Source organism: Meleagris gallopavo, chromosome 8, assembly GCF_000146605.3.
Source record: "Meleagris gallopavo isolate NT-WF06-2002-E0010 breed Aviagen turkey brand Nicholas breeding stock chromosome 8, Turkey_5.1, whole genome shotgun sequence".
Lineage (NCBI taxonomy): Eukaryota > Metazoa > Chordata > Aves > Galliformes > Phasianidae > Meleagris > Meleagris gallopavo.
Window position 1 is genome coordinate 11,572,275 of NC_015018.2, and position 14,359 is coordinate 11,586,633.

General features: G+C 38.9%; 1 protein-coding gene and 1 long non-coding RNA gene across 2 annotated transcripts in view; one reads left to right on the plus strand and one right to left on the minus strand.

The window, feature by feature from the left end:
- The window catches only part of ZCCHC24 (zinc finger CCHC-type containing 24), a 103,637-nt gene extending 89,284 nt beyond the window's left edge, over window positions 1–14,353 (plus strand). The window contains exons 3-4 of the mRNA XM_010714330.3: window positions 1,223–1,387; window positions 11,880–14,353. Coding sequence (XP_010712632.1) covers window positions 1,223–1,387; window positions 11,880–11,993 — 279 coding nt within the window. The 3' untranslated portion in view covers window positions 11,994–14,353. The remainder of the gene's footprint in view (window positions 1–1,222; window positions 1,388–11,879) is intronic.
- LOC116216174 overlaps window positions 10,214–14,359 on the minus strand; it is a 16,943-nt gene continuing 12,797 nt past the window's right edge. The window contains exon 3 of the long non-coding RNA XR_794287.3: window positions 10,214–10,300. This is a non-coding gene — a long non-coding RNA (uncharacterized LOC116216174). The remainder of the gene's footprint in view (window positions 10,301–14,359) is intronic.

Consider the following 14,359-nt stretch of genomic DNA (forward strand, 5'->3'; position numbering starts at 1 on the left):
GCTCAGGTCTTCTGCCAACCACCTGCTTTTCCAACCAGTGTTTTCACATAGAAAGCAATTTGGACCTACACACTGAGAAATCATACAAGCTCCCAGAACAAAACAACCCCTTTCCCAGCACGATGGGCCATTTAACTTTTGTAAACTTAATCTGGGAACTTAAAAAAAAAAAAAAAAAGCCCCAGCAGCATGACATATGAACAAATAACAAAGCATCCTTTGTAGGTGATCGTACCATCCTGCCATAGCAAAGGGGAAGTCTCTCCCTCTAGACAACATAAAACAAAATAGAGTGAATATGCAGGCAGCATTTCAACATCTGCTAGAGTCTCTGGGAAAGGAGCTTCATGCATACAGCTCTTCTCAGGACAGCTGTATGCAATACTCATCATCACCTTAAAGTATTAGCGTTATTCTGTATATTGCCATATTTCTGTTGCAAACAACATAATCTGATTGTTTAAAAAAAAAAAAAAGCTATTTACATAAGGTCCTTGCCAACTCTAATAGCTTCTCTGGGTAAGCAGGCTTTCTTTAGGCAATACTTAATATTTCGACATCATGGCAATTCATTACATTTGGGAATCCTTTCCTGTTTCCTTCAAAACAGAAGATCAGTGAAACATTGTTTACAGTGAGCAGAAATCCTAATGAAGTTCATGAAATTAATGATTTCCTTTGATCAAAATCTTATCTTTCCTTCATACTTAACCTCAGTTTGACTGTCACACATAGCAGTGCGTACCCTCACACTAGTGTATCACCTGCATTTCAATATTTAAGGCCGTGTAATTCTTACTTGCAGAGCTTTCTTACTGAAAGCTTCCCTTGGGGAAGATAAGGACCTAGCCACAAAAGCCTACTAAGCTACTTCTCCAGATGCTATGTATAATCATAACAATACTTATTCAATATATAATTTGGTTATAAAGAAATTCACAATAAAGATATTCATTGCAAATGTGCACAAAAAATTTCTAAATGCTGAGTTCAGTGCCAGAAGCGTTGCAAGCATTCTTGAATTTTTGTATACTTCTCAGAAGTACCTCTTTGAACTTAAACTTGAGCTTCAATATACAAACTATTCATTAAAATATGACCTTCATGATGCCTGTCTCCAGTATCTTTTTCTCACAGTTTCCTGTACAAAGACCTTGTTTTTCTGCTCTTTCATTAAAGTGCATTGATCACTCATTGCTACTCTTTTTTTTGTTTTCTTTAGGCTCGTCCCAAGGGAGAAGGCCTGACCCCGTACCAGGGCAAGAAACGCTGCTTCGGTGAATATAAGTGCCCCAAATGCAAGAGAAAATGGATGAGCGGAAACTCCTGGGCTAACATGGGACAAGAGTGCATCAAGTGCCACATTAACGTTTATCCTCACAAACAGGTAGGAGAAGAACCAACCTGGTGGCATACAGTATTGGGACTTGGAACTCTCTTGAATTTGTGAAGCATGGCTATGACCTAAACAGGACTTGCCATAGTCTACAGCATGCCACAAAATAAAATTAAAATAATAATAAAAAAGAAAACATGACCTTTCACAAATGAGCTGCTGTTCTCAGAGTCCTGGGGAAGTGAACTGCTTCCAGTTTCTCAAAATTTGAATACTCTTTCAGTAAAAATACCTCCAAAACAAAGTCTTTACTTATCTTTATTATAAAAACAGACTTTGGGACCATATAACCTGAGATGGAGCCATTAGATAATAGAGAAAACAAGTTCAGCAGTAGCAATGGGCCTCCTGATACTTCTGACTCTCTTCATATTTACACCAATTAGCTGCTTCGTTGCACTGGTGTCAGTGAAGTTGTTTCCAAAGTATAGTTTTTTTGTTCATCCATTTAAATAAGATTGGACTTGGATAGGGAGATACATATTTGTAAATATGTAGTACTAGTGATAAAATAGAAGAAATACTAAGAGGACCCCTACTTACTGAATAACTTAAACAGTAAAGCAAGACAGCCTGTATAAAAAGGCATTTCTTGTTTTCCATAGTACTTGGTGGTGCCCAGGCTAGGAACTTCAAGAGAAAGTCTCTTAATAAGCTGAAACAGTCAAGTGTAAGTAGTAGCTCTAATAAGAAATCCATATCTGCAATGCTGCTAGCCATAGCCCTTATTCCTGCCCCCTGTGGAGTGCAGTTGCATCTCCTGCATTTCCAGCCCCTGTATTTGCAACTTACAATGGGAAGACTGACTCAGTTCTTGTTTGTATCCTGTCAGAAGTGGTTGCAAACCATCATCTAATACAGTGGTAGTTAATGAGAGACAGATCAATTGCTCAGAACAACTAAGCTCATACTCCTCATTTTGCTGACAAACCAGGCTACAGACTGATTTTGTTGAAGTTGGATTTTCATGCAGAAAGTAATTATTAGCAACTCCACCAAAAAAATAAAAATAAAAATTAGCCAATATATACTAGAAAGTATATAGAGCTCCTCCCCTACGAGGAAAGGTTGAGCAAACTGGGTCTGTTCAACCTTGAGAAAAGAAGACTGAGAGGTGATCTTATTAATGTTTATAAATATCTTAAGTGTGAGAGTCAAACAGACATGGCCAACTTCTTTCCAACAGTCTGTGGGGACAGGATGAGGGGAAATGATCATAAACTGGAGCATAGGAAGTTCTGCACCAATATGTGAAGGAATTTCTTCACAGTAAGCACTGGAACAAGGCTGCTCAGGAGGGTTGTGGATTCTCCTTCTCTGAGATACTCAAGATCTTCCCGGACGCCTCCCTGTGCAACCTGCACTAGGGGGCCTGCTTTGTAGGGGAGTTGGACTAGATGATCTTTGGAGGTCCCTTCCAATCCCTACAATTCTGTAATTCTGTGAAAGCTTGCTTCGCATAACCGGAAAAATACAATTGCAGGCTCACTTCTAGGAAATGATTTTACAACTTCAACTACTATTGGAGCAACACCTAGGATTTAATGCTGCCAATTTCAGCACAGTCAAAAGGGAGGCATCTGTGAGTGCATGTCTTAAGCCCACATAGCACTTTTCTTCAAGATGGCTGATACTGAGTAAATGCAAGAAGCATTACAGAAAAATTTAAGTATGATTTTGCTATATTGCTGTAAATTGTTACGGATGAAATAATTGGGAATTATTTTAAGAGTTTGGGAGGTGTAATTTGCTTCAGATGCAGTTTATCCTAGCTGAATCTCAGCAATAAATAGAGCTCTGCATGGGTCAAGTTACCTGCTGCCCACTCATAACCCGGGCTCAAATCACAGATGGATTATTTGGGAGTACTTGCAATAGGTGAAAAGGAAATTCCATTGGGAGCCTTAGGTGTCTCATTAGCCAGCTAAGTGCTGGCTAAACTTTCCATGGGCTCATAAGGAACACTTCATACCATTTCATATGATTCTGGGGAGAGGAAGCATGTTAGTAAAAAAATAATCCTAAATAATATTGTGATTTTATTATGATGAAAAGATAGAAGTACTGAAATTCATTACAACAAGCAGCAATGGAGATAGAAACAAGCTTATTAACATTATTCCAACCAGGAAAATTTAATCAACTCTATTTCTTCCTTTTATACATGTGCATATTCATCTAATTCTAAGGGCAAGTTTTGGCTCGGTTTCTATGGTAATTCTGCGTTCCCATATTCAGCTAAATTATCAATTTATACTACCTAATAACTTGAAGCAATATAAATTAGAGTTTTTGAAATCTGACATGTTTGTGGCAGAGGACGTGCCTTAGACTTGACCCACTTAATTCACTCGAGATGATAGTTTTCTGTGGGGTTATTTGTTCATTTAAATAACACGGGACTATTTCCACAGTAGGATGAACTAATGGCCAAGTCAGTGAATATCACTGTTTCTGCTGGACAGTTCAGATGATGTAACCCTAACCCTAATCCCCCTCCATCTCTAGGTTAACACCACTCTGATTCCAAATCTGAAAACAAGAGGTTATCTTTAGAAAAATAAATTAACTGATGAGACACTAGTTCAAAGCTTCAGAAGTCTCTGATCCTTGCTCCTGCTTAGACAGTTTTCTTAGACAACTGCACCAAAATCCAGGCTGAGCATTTATTACACATAAAGAAGTAGAGTCTTGATGGTGAGAGGAATTACAAGAACACTGATTTATAACACAAGTTTATAAATATTTACTTTGTTCTTCTAAATAACCTCCATCATTTTTGTTAGTGTTCAAAGAGTCACAAGAACTTGCTCAGGAAGTATTCCATCCACAAAAGGCATTATATACTGGGGAGTAAAAATGCTGTGTAGTAAAGGAGGTTGCAAGCAGTCCCTTGGGGAGAGCTGCCCCTCATGGGCTAGAGGAGTCTGTGAACTGCATAGCACAGACATCAAAGACTGTGTGGAAGGGCTGCAGTCCACAGTGCTTTTTCCTTAGCACCACGTAAATGAACAATCACAGCATGTGCAATGCAGGTTTACACAGCTGACCTCCATCACTGTGTTTCCACATCATCCCATAAGACCATAATCTGGGATGTGAAAAGCCTTTACTCTTTTTACCAATCCATGTGTCCATGTCTCATTAGTAGTCGGTGGTGTTAGGTGAGATCTTCAAGTCTGGACTATGCATTTCAGCTAAGCTTCCAGACGCAAAGAACCTGCAGCCAGTCAATAGTGCTTTTTCCCCAAAATCCAAACTTACAACCTCAAGTTGAGAGATTTCTCATTCTGTTGTTTCTCATCTTGCCTTATCTCTGTCTGATTCTATATCTCAGTTTTACTATTGCTATTCTTTCTATTCTTTTTCATTCTTCCAGTGCCTTGTATTTCTAATTCAACATATCAACTATAGCCAGACAGTAAAGAAAACATCAGTTCATGCACAGAGCTAGCAGCAAAGGATCCAGCCCTAAGCATCCAGCCCCACATCAAACTTTAAACATATCTTAATACATGTCTATGGGTTGCTGTTCTGCAGCTTTTTAAAAATGCGCTGTACTCAGCAATATTTTTATGGTAATGCTATGTATTTTATAAAAGCATAGTGATTGATTGTTCTAATTAAAAAGTCCAGTGTTTTGAGTTTGAAGGTTAAAGCATAGACACATACTGTGGATGTAAGATTTAGTTGTATTATAATAAACTATTAGAACTACCTACACTCCTTTATCATTTTCTGTTTACATTTCTTGCTTTTCCTTCATTTTCATTATTCTGTTGACATATACCAAAGGAGAGTTCTCGTTCATGAACAGAGTTCCTATGCATTTCTAAACAAACATTTTTTTTCCCCTCTCAGTGCATCAATGGAAGTTCTTAGTTAATTCTGTGCTCCTAATAACTTCATTATAAGGGCTTAGACAGTACTTCCACTTGTCTGGATCTTCCAATGAACATCTTTTTCAGCTTAATATAATAAAGACACTGTCTCTCTCTAGAAGCTGTTTTTACACTCAGTACCTGTACAGATAAATCTCCATTCAAGAAATAAATTGATACTGCTGTTTTGTAATGTCTGTTCTTTCACTGCAGTTACCACATTACATGATATTAGTATATATATATTTTTAATTTGAATTACCAAAATCCAGATGAACTGGCCAGTCAGAAATTTAACCTCCATTCTACTTCAGACCATATTACTTCTAGCAGATTAAATTATTTCTTCTCCAAAACAATCTGGTCAATACACCCCCTCTGCAATGTATTTTAACTCAGCATCTTTTTCTTACTCCTTACTCTACCATTTGGTAAACAACTTTTTTTCCTTCCTCCATCTGTTAAGTCACAATACTATCTTCACAATATTAGAAGAGGGTCATTTTGTTGGCAGATAGATGCTAATCATTGTTATTTCCTCAACATTAACTAACCTTATGCTGAGCTACAAGAGCCTTCAGAATTACAAAAATTACCTAACTACAAACAGTCCAGACCATTTCTAAAAATACAGCTACCACTGTATGCATATTACAGCATCTCCATTCCCATACAAGTATATTGCGTGAAAGAGCTGGCACGCAGATCTGGTCAGATCCACATCCTCCATTTCACACACCATCCTAGGCAGTAGAGAGTGCCCACAGGAAAGTATGGATCTAGGATAAGCCACAGCAACCATCTCCAAGGATACTTCCTCATCCTCCAGCCTGTAAGTTCCCCCACTCTCTTATCCAGTAGACCAGTACCTCTAGAATTTATTCAGTAGCTGAAGCTTAACAACATGGGCCACCACGTGTTGTTTTTTTTTTTAATGCCCACCCCGAATACTGGAGATTAGGATGCTTTTATCCAATTTAGGAAAAAAAATTTGAAATTTTTATATTAATGATTGCTTGATTATATGCTGTTGTGAATTAGAAGTTCAATCAATTCACAGGCTTGTCCTTTTTACTAGCCATCATCTTCATCTCTTTATTTCATCTTAGTCAGATGCTTTACTCCATCCGTGGACTTCTGAGTACTGTAGGGCTTGATTGCGTTGTATTCACAAGGCATGGTTTGAGCCTAAGTTCCAGTGAACTGGCTCAAGCAATAGTATCAGAGTACTGCAAACAAGAATCTTCACTGGACAGCTCTGGGGTAGTCATTCAAGAACATATGCTGTATCTGTGAATGGCTTCTACAGTTATGCTAAAATCTTGATTACCTATACATACCTTTCACTAGACATCCCTGGAGAAGAGAGCTTCAACACATCCTTTCCACCTGCTCTTTGTTCCTGGAGGCTTTTTCCGGGAGTGAAAAGATTCTGTGCCAATTCCCCACAAGAAAAGTCTCTTCAGCTCTGTTCTTTTATTCCACATACCCTATCTGTGAGAATGAACTTTTAATCCCTCTGCAGCAGGAAAAGTCTTCTCAGCAATTTTACAGCTGTGTATATACTTCGGAGTGCTCTACAAACACAGTTCTAAATCTTCATGTTTGAGAGGGATGGCACAGCATGCATAACAAGTAGTAACACAAGAACCTGATCGGCAAGTCTGCTGCCTTGATACCAACTAACTCAGAGTGGAAAAATCAGATGGCTTTCATACCTGAGCTGCAAAACTGCTTCAGCTGTTCCAAGAAAACTGCATGCATTTTTGTCTTCATGACTAAGTTCCTTGTGGAAATACTTACAGGAATTCCCAAGACCTTGAGGCCTTGAGTTCAAGTGTTGCTGAGAAACAGGAGAGCAAAGAACTGCCCAGACCAAGTTGCTGGATTGCTCTTTCGAAAGAGGTTTCCTGCCTAGTCACATTATCTACTCTAAACAAAAGAAAACAAAACAAAACAAAAAAGCCTCAGATGGAACTTAATTCTACCTCTTATTATTTTATGAAATTTGGATTCCATATAGTTGTTTGTGCTCTTCCTTATACTGCTCCAGTGTGGAGCCAGTCATTTTAGCCTTTCACCAGTATTCTTGGCATTGTAACAGCCCAGACGCCAAGCTCTGAATTTTCATTTTCTTCCCCTGACTGCTCTAGCAGCAGCATCTGTGCCTGCTTCCTGGCTGGCCTCTTATCAAGGCTTCTCCTCTGACTTCGTGGCTGACTCTAGGGCTGTTTGTGATGACAGCTGTTGCACTGGTGTAGAACCAGCCATCTGGTGACTGACTTGTCCTCTTGGACATGACTTACTTCCAGCTGTCAGGAATTTATCGCCAGACTGAAAATAATTTGGTATGTAAATACATTCTTCATGTTATCCAAGCTATTACTTCCACAGGCAGTGCACTGATTCCATCATAATTCCCCTGTCCAGGTGCAGTTTCTCTTCCCTCAGCTTGGGGAGGAATGGCTCTGATCACTCTGAAGCCCAACACACTAGTGAGCAGATTGAGGCCTGCAAGTATTCTCTCTCCTATTCGGATTTAATCCCTCCCCAGCAGTTGGAGGAGAATCATTGCATTTCCACCCTTGTGCGCCCCAGCAGTTGGAAAACAGGTCATCCCAGACTGCTGCTTCTCTGAACCTGAGAGAGATTTCTGCTGTTCATCTCGGGTGGCTCTCTTTCATTCCTAGCTGGCCTGTTCCAGAGGCATGCTGCTAACAGAGGCTGCCTGCTCTCACATCTTCATGCCATGGATCTCCAGCCTTCTCATCACAATCTTTTTGTTTCACAGCCACAACTGAAGGCCTTGTTCATGCCATACAGGCAGGAGAGCGGAGCTCTGCCGCTCAAGAATACATGTTGCATTTAATTCTTTTCCCCAGCATGTAATCTTTTATTATACTAACAATGTACAAATTCTTGAGAGTGCCTGTGCCTAGAGAAAAGCACAGGAGCTAATGCACCTAAGACTCTTGCCCTTTATCAGTATCCTGCCACCTCTAGCTGTAGAATCAAGTTTTACACACATATCTAACTTGTCACCTATGCATCTCATTTGCCCCATTAAGGCCTGATGTAATGAGTCCAGAAATATACTTATGTTTGTTTTCTTGCATTTAAATATGGTTTATCTACCAGTGGTACAATCAAATTGTTCCACTCCAAAGTGGAAAAAAATAAATTCAAACTTCTAAATAGAAATATAAGCACCCATTCTGCTTCCACTAAGAATAATTTCTCTAAGGATGTCCTTGTGACATTTCCACTAACATCTAAGACATTATATATATGAGTCATTTTGAGTATGTTTTGTTCGTTATTTTGAAAAAAGGATTTATGCAATACAGAGTTTGATCAGTACATGTAGACTGGGGAAGTAATACTTCACAGTCTAAGGTTAGTTTGCAGGACAGGAATTGCTGTATCAATTTAAATTTAGTTCAGTTTTATTCACCTTGGGCAATGGCTTTAGTCACTGCCATCAAATGCCTTCCTGATGAAGCTGCATAAGGTCATTTCCAGCCATCAACTACCAAAGAATGCTAGAGAAAAAGATGCAAAAAACTCAAGATGTTGAGAAATGCCCTTCCCCATAGTATTTACAGAAAGTAGACCATCAAATCCTGTTTACTTGCATTAAAAAAAAGAAAACTAAAACATTAAACTCTCCCTTTAACAGAAGAAATAATACCTTTCCCAAAGAAATATAGCAGGACTTTATGCTCTTTTACAGGCTGCATTTCACCTCTTTCTAAGGAAAGGCACTGTTCCTTCAGCCAAGCAGCCTCTCCTCTTTCCCAGGCCTGCTGAGTGCACTGAGCCTTCCTGCTCTTGGGCTCCCAGCAGCACAGAGCTGGAGGATTAGAGAGCCTCTTCAGCTGGGTGGATCTTCTGCAGCATTCAGACAACTCCCCAAATTACCACATGATGTGCAGCCACACAACTTTTCAGCACTCTCCACCTTCTGCTTCCATGCTCCAAAGCTGGTGAGAGTGCTCCTGAGTCAGCCTCAGCTGCCTATGCCAATGAAATCTCACTTCATCACCAGCAGACCTTTAGCTATCTAATGTCCTGACTTTTTAGCATAGCATTAAAGTTTGCAAGTCTGCAAGATTAGAACATCAGCATTAAGAATGGGAGGAAAACAGCTGCTTCTCAGAGCACTTGTAGGGATTTTTGCCTTACAGGAAACCCACAGAAATAAACTGGTGCTTCATTTTAGGCACAAACTGTGCAAGCCCACCACCATTTTGAGGCTTCAGCCCTCAGCAAAAGCAGTGCTTGGGCCCAGCTCAGTTCCTTCCAGCCGGCCCTTGGAAACTCAGTTTCCTGCCTTGTAACCCCTCTCTCCCCAGCCTCTATGTCGTAACGCGCTGGTAACAATAACATCTCTGAAATCGAAATGCTTCGTGGGCCAAAAAGCTGAGCTCAATCAACACAGGGGGAAAGCAAACCACGGAGAGCTATTGTTTCTGAAAACAGTCCAAAAAACTCTTGGCGCTTCAAGACACTCCCAATGTCCTTTGCACTATTTCCAGGAAAAATGATTCCCAAGGCTATGTGTATTAAAAAAATCTGGCTTATATCAATAAACATGATAACTGCTGTATTTTTTTCTCTTTAAATCAGAACACAGCTAGCATGTAGAAGCAATCAGAGCTGAGTCAAATAGACTGTTTTAAGTGCAACATTTCAAAGCTCTAAAATTCTACATTGTGGAGAATAAATTAAATCTTGGAGATCCTAAACCTGGACATCATCTTTGAGGGAGATTTATTTAATGCAAACTGTTGAAGAAAATTTACGGGCAGATGTTGGTGGAACAGGCTGTAGAAGAGGGATAAAGGCAGTTTTTCTGATCCAATAAGCTTATTCAACTTGTCTCTGTTGTGGCAGAAGCCCAGAATGCAGCAGCACTTGAGTTGCAGTCTCAGTATCGAGATTGTCGGTTCTGATCCAAAATCTTCCTTCCTCATATGCAACCAATACAGGTTCAAGCACCCTCTCTCCAAGAAAAAACAACCTGAAATTAAATTGTAAACAAATTTAAACTCAGAAAGTCATATAGACTCTAGCCCAGGACAGAGAAAAATTTTGGCAATGTGCTGTGGGTAGGAATCCTGAACTGGTGACAAGACATTGGCAATCACTACTGAATTGCTCCCATACATTCTTTCTACTAGCTATGCAACATAATGAACAAGTGTTGTACTTATAATCCAATACAACTGATTATAGCAAGAAGTTGCAGACGGTTTTTTTTAGGAAAAGAGTACATTTTGCCTGACTGTAACCACTGAATGCTGGGAAACCCTTCCATTCCATAGGGTGTGAGCAGCTCTTACAGAGTAACAATAAGAGAAAAAAAAAAAAGGTTTCAGAAAGCTCAATACTTCTTATTCACTGGCACTCAGATGGGTGACTTTGACATGCAGAATTTAAAAATAAATGACCAGGAAACTTAGAGGACCAGGTATACTTTAAGGTTTTAAAGATGATGACAGGTCTGTAGTATTTAGGGAAGGTATAAAAGATAAATGGCCATAATTTTACATTTTTTTTCATCCTTTCTTTGTTACGAGGAAGATAAGCAGTAGTCTGCTATCCTTGTAAGAACAGTGAGAAGCTTATGGCTTAATTTGAGATTTCACATCATGCACTGTCTCTACCATAGTTCCACAGAACTTCCACCGTCTTCTTGGTAAGGCACTGAGTATTTAAATCATTTTTCAGGTACATTCCAAGAAAGCTGAGAAATTATGTTACAGCATTTTGCTAGTATAAAACAAACAGTGCACATCAGTGTTATGTTCTACCTCACAGCTCTATCACTTCTGTTGATTAGATTTTCCAAACAGCAATATCCCTACTGCAATATTTAATATTTTCCAAGTGATTGCAAAACTTCTTGTATGTCATAGAAAATTAAAGCACATGGATTACTAAACTCAAAGCAGCTTTGTTCCCTTTTTTAGTTAAATATACTGCCAGCCATATGATTCCACAAGTGTTCTTTAACGGTATATCCAAATTATCAGTCAGGTTCACAACAGAGGTTGCGTTTCTGGTTCTTTGTTGTTTTTTGTTTTTGTTTTTACTAATAGCTTTGCAGCTGCTCCACTTAAAAAAAAATACAGCCTCGTAAATATGGGATTGAGACTTCACTAGCCTATGTGATATCTGTGCATAGGTAAGACAGTTTTCCTGTAGCAGCAGCTAATCGCACTGTTGTTAACCCTTCTGGCATTCTGGGCAGTGGGATTCCCATGCTTGAAGTGCTAATGCTTTCGGGATGTCTCAGTTACTGGAGCCAAGGGAATAAATTGCTGCGTAACCACATAAGCATACTCCCCATTCAGGCTTTCATTAGTTTACCTACAGCAAGGTAAACAGAACCTTTATGAAGAACAACGTTCAAGATTGTGAGGCAACTTCATGCCACTATGAAGCAAAGAGTTGAAAACATTTTCTCTGCTCAGGACAGCAGGACTTTTGTAACTTTTGTGAGGAGAAAGCTGGTTAAGCATGTTCAGCACATGTAGTGAAGATTAACAGCAGTGACAAAGCCTTGAATCAACTCTTGTTCCCATCCTTCTCTGCAGAGACCCCTGGAAAAGCCGGACGGCCTGGACGTTTCAGACCAGAGCAAAGAACATCCCCAGCACCTGTGTGAGAAGTGCAAAGTTTTGGGCTACTACTGCCGCCGTGTGCAATAAACCTTCCAAGTGGCCTCTTCCCATCCCCCTCATCCTTAAAGATCCTCTGACAGCACACGATCAAGAGCAACACATCAAGATAAAAACTAAAATAATTGCCAATATTGCCTATCTATAACCTAACAGTATGCCTTACCATTAACGGAATGTAACATTTCTCCTGTGTATGCACACACATGCAACAGGTATTTACAGGACTACGGTGAATTTGTATACATACATATATATGTAAGCTTACATATATATACGTACACACGTATAAACATTACTGATAGTGTTCACAACAGAACCACAGTTGCAGGTTCTGGTGATTGTTTACACAGACCCTATATCATGGTCAGGTGAAATGAAGTACTATTCTTTAGGCAAGATATAACATTCACAAGGACTATATGTGATAAATGGATTTTGCAGAGGTTAAATAACTGTGGGGCCACTGATTAAAAGCACTCACCCACGACAGGAATATTATTCCTATTATATGACAAGACAAAGGGAGATTAAACAAGCCACAGCATAAAAGAAGGGCAATAATTGTTTTCCCAGTTTTAGAAAGTCTGAGAGTTTTGTGTTGCTGCTTTCTTGGACTTTTCTACTTGTTAGCGTCACTCAGGCAGGGCTTAGGCAAAATCATTTTTTGCGATTTTGTGGGAAAAAAAAGTGAATAATTGTTTGAGGGTGTGGTTGTACAGAAAGGGAATGCCATAATGGGACCCATAGCATCGGGAAGGATTCCAAGAGGTTTTTGGAGAGGATAAAATTGGCTTGGTTGTGTGACTAACAGATCCTTCTCTTGTCATATAATTCTGCTACAACAGGTTTTGCATGTGTATGCGCTATTCATTAGGCTGCAAGCACACTAAATTTACTGTGAATAAAGGAGGATAAGAATGCTTAAAATTGTCCTCCAAATCCATAATTGAATGATTAGCCAAACTTACTATTTATAATAGTTTTAAAGCCACTTTCTGGAAATATTTTTTATGTCCTGTTTTCTACTGTACAAATTTGTTATAATGTAAAACTTTTTAGCCATAAGGTATTATGAGGTATGAAGAACACTCTATATAATATTCCCGCTTTCCTGTCTTCCTGAAACAGCTATTTACCTTTGGAGAAATGTAGGAGTTATATTTGGTTGTCCCATTTCAGGTGGAACTTTGGGCAGGGTGATCCTGTTGCAAAGTAGTATCTCATCAGGGATGAGCTGAAAGTACCTCGAGACAGTATCCTGTTTATATGTCTGTATAAGAATGCATGGGCATAAGGACAAAACAAGCAATTCACTTGCATTATTCACTGAGAAAACTTACAGGGATAATGGTTTGTGTGGTTTTAGGTTTGGGTTTTGTTTTGTTTTTTTAAAAAAGAAACAATTTCTATTTTTGTGAGGTTTCCTTTAGAGATCGATTTGTGTGAATACTTAGTGGAAATATTTAAAATCCTAAATAACTTGATGTGAATTAAATCTGTTTTGAGGATTAATTCCACAGTACTAATACAGAGAGGGTTTTGTGCCAAGTAATATCAAAACGTAACCAATACGTACAGTCAAGCTCTTGTAAAGCAAACTGAAAACTCAGTGAGCATTCCTGTAGGAAATGTGAAGGTCTTTACGAATTTGTTCTAAGGTGAAACTTCGACCATTTCTCTGCTTTGTTCTAAACAGGGCAGAATAGTTTCTGCTTATTCTGGTGGAAGGGTAATATACGTATCTCACAAACTGCATTATTTAAGGGTAGCCCAAGTGACATAGCCCACTGGTCAATCTGATGAAAAAACCTTGGAATTTCTTGATTTTGACCATGACTCTTGCATTAGCTCCCTGGCTGTGGGCAAGTCACGAGATCCTTCCTGGACTTCAGTTCCCCCAGCTGCAAAAGGGAGGGGGGAATACTTCATACTTCAGTGCACCTACCTCACAGCAGTGTTGTGAGGCATACTCAGTATCTATTAGCGTTTTGACATCACTGGATGAAAAATGCTATGTAATTCTAAAATCTTAAAGAAAATTAATCACTTGGAAACTAGTTTTGCCAAGATGGTAATTCTATAAACTAAAATAGCTGAAGAATAATATTACTGAATGTTAACACTAATAAGAGATCTCAGTTACGTCAGTCAAGATATACAGTCTCAGCTTTTTCAAACAGAAATGCATTCTTTTGCACAGATTCAGAAAAAAATACCTTAGAGAAAAACAAAGATACTAATTTGCCTATAAGAGAATAAAATACACAGGTGATTTTGAGGGTGGATTTTAAAGCTTGTTAATCTCGATAATTAGTTTCCAGCATGCATGCTTTTACTGAAAGAATAACACATTAAATAAGATCTGTTTTTTTTTCTTTTTTTTTCTTTTTTTT